A 9,709-nucleotide genomic window follows, 5' to 3' on the forward strand; every position below is an offset into this window, starting at 1 on the left:
TAAACGAGAAAATGATCCTAAATCTAACAGTGATCAACAAAGTGACTTTAGAAAGCGTTTAAAATTGTCGGAGACACCAGAGCAAGCCGAAGCAAGGCGGAAGTATGAAACGCAACGGATGCGCGAATATCGAAAAAGAAAAGCATTGCAATTGCGGAATACAAATATACAGAATGTATATATAAAAAGTACATCTGGATATAATGGAAAATCAAAAGAGGATTTAGATCCCATTGATATGTATGTGAACAATGAACCTACGATTGTGAATCTATTTAAGTAATCGAGTGCAATAATGCAATAAATATCTTGATTCAAATATTGTGGGTCTATTTTATTAATATTATTATTCCAATATTTAGCATGAAGTTGTCACATCAGGTGCGTTACGGCGCTTCGCACACATCCGAGTTTTTTATTAAGATGTTGAGTTGATAAAACTTCCATTTAGAATATATCAATATTCTATATTTCTTGTACCATGTTTCGGGTTTCCCTATATTCAAGTACTAATGTTTCTACAATTTTAACAATCAATTTAACGTTATCAACAATTTTTTATGTTTACAATTAAAAGCTTATAATTAATTTTATTAAGTGCAACTGTTTCTTTTTGAAATATTGTCATATAGTCACATTAATTAAAATTTACAAAATAGCATTGTTTAAACAATGTTGTTCACTACTGATACGTTCATATGTCCCTTTAGCACAAATCAATGTTAAATTATACTTGGCATTATCATGAATATATTTTTTTAAAAAACAGTGTAAAGTTCATTCAGATATATAGATATAGCCCAGCTCCACAATAACATCCATAAATGATCAAAGAACTGAGATAGACCAGTGTATAACAAGCATGAGCAGAGCCGTTTCTCTCTATCAAGAATACTCAAATCCCCCAAAATCATAAAGCCAGCTCTCATATAAGGCTGCGAGACTTGGGCTCGAACAGGTACCCTAGAAAGCAGAATCAAGAGATTTGAATGGAAAATCCTCCAAACAATTACAGGAACAAATTGGGATTAGAGCCTTAACACATGGAGGAGGAGAACTAACAGTGAACTGCTTGCCGAGGCTGGTCAATCAATATGTCATAATATGAAAGCAAGGAGGTTTAGATGGGTGAGCCTTGTGACTCAAAGTAATCCTTCAGGACACCTCTACACAGTAATGAATGCCAGTATAGTAGGAAAGAGATCACGGAGAGGCCAAAAACCAGATTGATAGACAGAATCAACAAAGATGCAAAAGACTTGCATGCAGAAAGCTGGGCAGTAGCCCAAGGCAGGGAGACATTGAGAAGCTGAAGATTCACGAGGTCTGTAGAACCAACCAAAAAAAAAAAATATATATATCTTAAATGTTTTGATTATTTAGACTGTAAGATTTAGATTTTATTTAGTAAAACAAAGCGAGAGCTGATAAATATGTGGAAGAATTAGGACGAAAATCAATTCCTTACAGTGTGACAAAGATAATAAGTCTAAGTGGTTCCCTTATATTTTAAAATCTCGTTTTTAAATTTGACAAAATAAAATTATATGGATAGGACACAGGGAGCTATATAATAATAATATTTTATTTATTTTGGGACGAGTCCCTTTAGAATAATACAGAGAAATCAATAGGTGAGGGCTGAGGAGTCTCAGAGACACTTAAAAAAAAAAATACAAAGAAATATAAACAGTCATTATAAAAAATAATTATAGGTTACTTTCTCACTTTTATCAATTGAACAATTAAAAAAAAAATAAAAAAGAGAAAAGAAAACGATATAAAAATAATTAAGAATGATATAATAGTTAACATACGTATTTACAATTATATTAATTTTCAATTTTATGGGGTCTGAATGGATAAGAAATGATTGAACAGGCAGGATCTAAAGGTAGGGAGAGTATTGGAGCGACGGATGTTTGAAAGAATGGAGTTCCATAAGGATGAGGCTTGGATAATGAAAGATCTATCGAAAACAGCAGTTCGGTAGGCCCTTGTGTATAAATCTGAAGACCGGGAACGGATAGAGGATTTGAATTGAAGGAGCTCGGAGATGTATGAAGTACAGCAGGATTGGATGACTTGGTAGATGAAGGATGCCTGGAAATACGACGGTAGGAAGGATAAAGCAACTTCAACTCTGCATAAAAACGGGAAACTGAGGTGTCCCTAGGGATCCCGAAGATGAATTGTACACAGAAATTTATCAAACGTTTTAATTTCGCCTTGAGATCCCCAGAGACTCCCCCATATACTGTACAGCATTAGTCAAAATGAGGAAATATTAGCAAAGTGACTAGGAGCCTACGAGTTTCAAATGGAAGTAGGTGGCGGAGATAATTTAAACATTTTTAAGTTGAAAGGATACGGCGGGAGATATTGGATACATGGCTTTTCCAGGAAGGTGTTTGATCAAAGGTTATTCCCAAGTTTTTGATGGTGGGGTAAAATTTGATGGGACTATCATGTAGGAACAGAGTTGGAATATTAGGAACAGTTTTAAGGAGATAATTGGAGCCTATTAAGATTGAAACGACGAATCCGTAATAGAAAGAGTCATTAAATTCATCCATCAGACTATCTTAATAACCAGCCTTTAATTATTATAATTATCTATTTATCTTGCCTTATTTTTAAAATTATAACAGTTACTTATCTGCTTTTCATCATCCTTTCCACTATCTATTCTAATATTTCAGATTTCACGGAAATGAATCCCACTGGTGCGAATCAGTACACCATACCAAAGCTATGACTATGGAACAACTAGGCCTTAACCAAAACCAACAACAACAGGCGTTGATGACCAGGCTGTTAAACGCCCGTTCAAAACAAACAAACAAAATAATACTGAAAAGAAAAAAAATTAAAATCTGTACCACTACAACCCATTAAGGCAGTGTTGGACAAAAATTAGCTACAGATGAAACTAATAGCTAAAATTGCCATGGATACAATATTTATTTATCAATGGTTCATTCATGAATAAAGGTCGTATCCATGGCAACTTTAGCTATTAGTTTCATCTGTAGCTAATTTTTGCTCATCTCTGCTTTTAGGAAGTACTGATTCTTGAATAACGGTGTGCAAGGAGGTGATGTGTTCATTATTCCGCTCAATCACTAGGTTTTTTTTCTCAATTAAGAGTACCCTCTTAATGAGACTCATGGCTACAGTAAAACAGAAAATAACTATCTGCCACAGCCTGTTTCGAACCCTTAGAGTTATTTGCACAATGTCTTTACTCACTAAGTAAAGAAATATTTAAAGATATTAACTTACTATTTGGCGTTTCCGTATCAAGTTGTAAGCCCTCTGACTTTATCTGGTCGTTCATTCTTTGTTTCTCTCTTTTTAAAAGGAAGTAAACTTCCGTAGTACTTTTGAATGGATATTTGATAAGACATAGCACGTTTAACCAAAAAAATAAGCGCTTGAGACAATATAGATTTCCACAAACTATAGCTTGAATAACCAACTCTATAAACAGACATTAATGACTTAGGTTTGTTGTATTCTGTATTCTTCTGTCATCAATTTATTTTTTGTTATAAATGATAAGCCTTACCATTGAGTACTGGCTCGCACCACGGGAAGTATTTGTTTAAATAATTATTACATATTTGGACTATTTCAGTTATTGCCATGTCATTTTTTATAAATGTACATACTTGTACACTTGAATAAAAACTTGTTACTTTTGTTATTTTTTTGTTGTATACATTCTTTGACTTTCTGTTTTATTATTATTTTTGTTTAATATTTAATTTATCCATATTGTTCTAACATATGTTAGATTGAATATTGTTGATTTACAATACAAATTTTACTTATTCAATTCATGACCTTATTTTATTTAAAAACAATCATAGTAAATTATACATGAAACTGCATGTAATATAATAGTGAGGAAAAATAAAATGGAATTAATCTTTTGCTTCTCCAACATTAAACTTAGGGAAGCTTTGTCTTTAAGCAGAAAGTAAAAAATATTTATGTTCTCAAAATCAAAGATTTTCACTTATTTATGATTTAGGTTTTAGACATTAAGAAACAAATTTGGGTTCATGTTAGTACAAGAGCCCAAGAGGAGAAAAAAGTATGGTTTTTTTTTTCACTCCAATTTTTTTATTACTTTTTTTTTCTGACCTCCTAGAAAAGATAAATGAATATATACAAAATGAAGAAAGGAATGTATATAAGTTGGCAAACTAATACATCTCGTTTTGCCAGTGTGGCATTATAAGATAGGCTGCCGGGTCCGCTGAAGGCGGTGTCATCGATGATGGCATGTGTTGCCTTGAGCTTACTAGGAATAGGGAGGGGCTATTCCGGCTGGTGTTGATGAAGTGATGACTTCAGTTTGTAAAGCCAGAAGTCCCTCCCGAGGCGAGAACATCGACCAGGGGAACAGTGCTCTGCCACCTCCCAGGTCTTGGTGGAGGGGTGATTTCATGGAACAGTGGATTGGCACAAGCTTTCAGCCCACCTGCTCTTCTTGCTCTTCTGAAAAGACATGACGATGGCATCCGTCTTAGCTGGGTTAACCCTGATGCCATCCTTCTTAAGAGCAGCTACGATGGTGGCAGAGGCGGCTTGTGCATGGTGGAGGGCCAGTTCAGCTCTCATACTGGAGGCATAGACTCCTATATCGTCGGCATAGGCTGCTACCATTACATGTCGATGTTTGGCGACCACTGGCGCCATGAAGACTACAAACAACAGAGGTCCCAGCACAGACCCTTGAGGCACTCCGCAGGTGGTGGGGGCTGGGGGTGAATCTCCACCAACCCTGACCACGATTGATCTATCGCTGAGGTAGTTCCTGACCAATCCCCCATCTCCCACTGCATAGCTTGAGGCCAGGAGGGCAGCCTGTTCACTCGACGTCATCAGATTATTCCCATCGGTGAGATGCACAGTCCTCCTCTTGGTAACAAAGGTCCTGACCAGCTTCAAGAACTGTCTGTGGTCATCATGGGTTCTGCGAAGATGGGAATGCCACAGTGCCGTCTTCCAGTCCTTCATGTGCGATGTAATCTGCCGGGTCATAGCATTGATGGCGGGTTTTATGCTGAAATCATGAGGTCGATTCTAGTAGGGCACTCTCATGACGTGGCCATATGCCCTTCCTTGTCGCATATGGTGCACTTGTTCGGTCCTGTCATAGGGCATTGGGTTAACTCGTGGTGTTGAGAGCACCGCGGACAAACCACAAGACAGTGGCAATAGCACATTGTATGACCATATTGCTGGCAACGCTTACATTGCACCGGGCAACCATCCTCTGAAGGGGGAGACCCTTTTTTTATTACTTTAATGTTTTATGATTATTTATAATTACAAGTCAAAATTGAAGTCTGTCAAGTATAGTTTGAGGGAATGAAAAAAAGGGCTTTTTCAAAACGTTAAAAACATCATTCAGAGCTCCATATCATTAATACTACCTATAACACTAAAAAAACCTAATAGAAAATCATTTAAAGTATAGTAAATTTTCTAAAATATGAGCTGTTAACATTTAATAGCGCTTGAGATACAGTTTTTTTAAAAGCAACATTTAAAAATAATTTAGTAGTTAGTGAATTTACTGTGAGAAATCTCTATCTCATAAACCATGAGACGTACTTTGCTAATAGACGTACAGATGTATATTAGCGCTCAAATTAAAGCTAGTTTAATGTGCTATAAAGTAGTTTATTATGCTTATCTTCATAGGAGTTGTAGTTTTCATGATATTTACCAAAATAAATTGATTTCTTGTTGTTTGGACAAAATTCATATTCATATGCAAATATCATAAAAACTACTACTCCTATGAAGATAACTATTATGAATTATTTCATAGTACTTTAAACTACTTTTAGTGTCATTGCTGGCAGACATCTGTATGTCTAACGGTTCCTGAGATATAGTTTTTCATGAATCAAAATTTTTGGAATAACTATAAATCAACATTTTTTGAATTTATTTTGGAAATGATCATTAAAACTATCCCTTCTATGAAGATAAACATTATAAATTACATTATAGTACATTCAAATGGATTTAATTTGAGTGCTAATAGACATCTGTGGGATTAAGATAATCATGGTTCCGAAGATAAAGATTTTCCACAATAAATTCACTAACTGATTTTTCCGTATATATTTTATGAAATGTTGCTTTTTAAATAACTTTATCTCGGGAACTATTCAATGTTAAAATTTCTACTAGAGATCATATTTTTGCAAATTTACTCTACATTAAATGAAGTTCTATTAGGTTTACTTGTGTTGTAAGCAGTTTTAATGATACGGAGCTCCTAATGAAAAATTGATATTTTTTTTATAGTTTTGAAAAAGGCCGCCATTTTGTATTTTCCCTAACTATACTTGACAGATTCATCAATTTTGACAAGTAATAATAGTTTTCATTAAAGTAATCACAATTTGGGGTGAATTAACTGACTTTTTTTTTATTGGGCTCTTTTACTATGTCTATCAAATTCTCTGTACTAAAATTTTTGTTTGGGCATAATCAATCAAACCATTAATCTGATTTTGATGAAATTGTCAAGAATTATGTGATTTGATACATCTTGATTTTATTAGATTCTGACCACTATTTTTGTTTACATGTGCATAAAAGGTTTGGGCAACGTAAAGGAAAATTGAGGATTACTGTGAAAATGGTGCAGTATCAATTTTATCAAAGTCCGTCAACTACTTTCGCTTAACCATGTGCAAACATATTTTTCTTGACTTGTATGTTTTGAACACGGCTCCTTCCGTAGGTTTTATTCCCAAATGATAATTCAAATTTATCATTAATAATTTAAATATTATTATTATTTCAAATGATTGACTATATTATTTCAAATTATGAAGAAGATGGTCGGGGTGCGGTCTGAAGAAAATAAAAAAAAGTTAACTATTATTTATTTCCCAACGTTTCGCCCCACTTTGTAGAGCTTCACAGGGCTAAAAAGATTCAAAAACAACTAAAAATATTTCGACATACAGGATAATAAGATACAAAAAGGTTAATTAAGGTAGGGTTAAAATTATGTAAATATAAGTGAAAAAAATATTAGATGCAAATGAACAAAGAGAAGGATAAAAATAGTTATAATATAAATTAGACAATGATAAGAAAATAAAGGGGGGGGAAATTATGTTAACTATTAGGTTATAAATGAATAGGAAACAAAATAACTTGTAAAAATAGAAAAGCAGATATGATAAAACAAAATTGAACACACTAAATAAAGAAGTAATGATTGAGATTAATTAAATACAGCTTGAGAAAGTATAAATACAAATAATAATAATATAAAATAAGTAAAGAATAAGAAAATGTATTATTATATAATTATAAATTTATTATTGTTTTTAATTTTTTTAATATTTGATTTTTAAAAAAAACCTAACAAACTGTTACAATAACCTTGTAATTATGAGAGATAGTTGACCGTGGATGACGTACTAGATAATGATGGTTGGGGGTGCGGTCAAATAAAACACAAATAAGTTGGTGTAGCTTATTTAATTGTGCCAACGTTTCGGCTAGAGTTTCTAGACTTCATCAGGGCTAAGAACAGAACAAGATAACAACTAATAAGTATAGAAAATAAAAACAGAATGATATAAAGTGAATAATGTTACAGAATGGAATTAATAAAATGAAGTGATGAGAGAATTAGAAATTAAAATGTATATATAAATAATTGAAAAAGTTGGTAAAATAACATAATTAAGGAAATAAAATGAAAATGAAGTTATATAATGCAAAGAAGTATAAATATATTATTTATTAATAATTTAAAAATTGAAATATGGAAAGAAAAAGACAATTGAAAGAAAATATAAAAATATGTAAACATAATAATTGATAAAAAGGCAAAATATAAGTAAAGTTTAACAAAAGAGATGAATAGAAGATAAGAAAAAATTATTTAAAAAAAATAATTATTGTTGTTTTTATACAACTAATATATTTATACTTCTTTGCATTATATAACTTCATTTTCATTTTATTTCCTTAATTATATTATTTTACCTACTTTTTTAATTATCTATATATACATTTTATTTTCCAATTCTCTCTATCATTTCATTTTATTAATTCCATTATGTAAAATTATTCACTTTATGTCATTCTGTTTGTATTTTATTTTTTATTTTCTATACTTATTGTGGTTGTTATCTTGTTCTGTTCTTAGCCGTGATGAAGGCTAGAAACTCTGGCCGAAACGTTAGCACAATTAAATAAGCTACACCAACTTATTTGTGTTATATTTGACCGCACCCCCAACCATCATCTCCTTGTAATAACCTTGTAAGTTCAACCTGGCTGTTCCGTTAATAAAAACATTCAGTTAATACTAATGTCCATTTTTTTTATTTTTATTATTTTAAATTTGTTACATTTAAGTTTCAATAAATATTATTGATATGTTTTTTGTTTTTTTTCAGGACTTCCATGAAGAATGTGGAACGCAGGCATTCAAGAAATTTGATAAGGATGGCACTGGATTTATTTCCGTGCTAGATTTTCAAGACATTATGATCAGTATAAAAAATCATCTTCTCACCAAGCAAGTCCAAGACAACTTAGTTGGGGTGAGTCAGCACGGATTGATAACTGTTATTTTAATTAATATTTTTGTTTTTTATTTATAGAGATATGTTGTTAAAGCCACCTCAAATTGACAAAGTCTCTTTGAAGGAAAACTTTAAATTTAAAAAAGAAAACAAACAAACTGGCTCAGAATCCTAAAAATAAATAAAAACCTTTATTTGGGCGAAGAAAACAATAAAAACATGAACATGAAATCAAGATAAAACATTAGGAAATAAAAAAAAAAAGTTGATGTTTCAAAAGTAATCTGAGGCAAAAATTTGATTTTCTGATTTTTTCAAATATTCATATTTAAGGGTTTCTTAAGGTGCTAAAAATGAATATCAACTCTTTCATTCCTAAAAAATCTTTAACACTTTGATAGGTCAGTTAGTCTGGATTGTTTCAGTACAGTACTATTATCGGAGCACAATGAGGGTTATTATATAAAAAGTATTCATATTTTATTTAGTGTATATATATATATATGACAATATCATAGATAGTCAAATTTTATAAAAGAATCAGAAAAAATAACCTAAATTGAACCAGTATTAAGGATTATACAGCGAAGTTAGCTTTTTCCATTTATGTTACTATAGTTTAATTACTTACTGTCTTATCACTTCGTCTATATATTAATTGATATCAATGTTTCAATTGTGTTCAATCCTCAAATATAGCAATAGCGAATCATTGGCGGGTCTGCTAGTTATTAATAAGTTGTAATTTGTGCCCCCAGGTTGCAGCGAGTGGAGAAGGTGGATCTAGAGTGAGTTTTCCCTTCTTCATGGCTTTTAATTCTCTTCTTAGTAACATGGAGCTTGTTAAGCGTGTATACCTCAATGCCTCCAACGGCTCTCATACCCAGGAACTTACCAAGGGTTAGTATCATATCATTGGTCAAAGAGTGTTGTTAAAGCCCAAAATCTTTGGTTTCTATTTAGGTTAATTTTGTTTTGACAACTTTCCAAGTGACTTTTAATTTTGTTAGTTGTAAGTTTATGTTTATTCATTTTTTTTTTAACTATAAGTAATTTTAATTTTGTAAATAAAAATAAGGAGGTTCTACGTTTATAAATACATTGCGGAGGTGTAACACGTG

At 32.0% G+C, this 9,709-nt stretch overlaps 1 protein-coding gene and 1 long non-coding RNA gene across 8 annotated transcripts in view; one reads left to right on the plus strand and one right to left on the minus strand.

Annotated features, from left to right (window-relative positions):
* Positions 1-3,776, minus strand: part of LOC106679620 (uncharacterized) — a 25,553-nt gene extending 21,777 nt beyond the window's left edge. For both annotated transcript variants that reach the window (XR_010844526.1, XR_010844523.1), the window contains exons 1-2: positions 3,572-3,776; positions 3,286-3,483 (exon numbers count right to left, since the gene is read on the minus strand). This is a non-coding gene — a long non-coding RNA (uncharacterized lncRNA). The remainder of the gene's footprint in view (positions 1-3,285; positions 3,484-3,571) is intronic.
* aralar1 (calcium-binding mitochondrial carrier protein aralar1) overlaps positions 1-9,709 on the plus strand; it is a 68,708-nt gene that overhangs the window by 33,432 nt on the left and 25,567 nt on the right. For all 6 annotated transcript variants that reach the window (XM_014418871.3, XM_014418872.3, XM_014418873.3 and 3 more), the window contains 2 exons: positions 8,460-8,606; positions 9,347-9,488. In XM_014418871.3, the coding sequence (XP_014274357.1) occupies positions 8,460-8,606; positions 9,347-9,488 (289 nt within the window). The remainder of the gene's footprint in view (positions 1-8,459; positions 8,607-9,346; positions 9,489-9,709) is intronic.

Source organism: Halyomorpha halys, unplaced genomic scaffold, assembly GCF_000696795.3.
Source record: "Halyomorpha halys isolate HHAL.00 unplaced genomic scaffold, Hhal_1.1 Scaffold211.1, whole genome shotgun sequence".
Classification (NCBI taxonomy): Eukaryota; Metazoa; Arthropoda; class Insecta; order Hemiptera; family Pentatomidae; genus Halyomorpha; species Halyomorpha halys.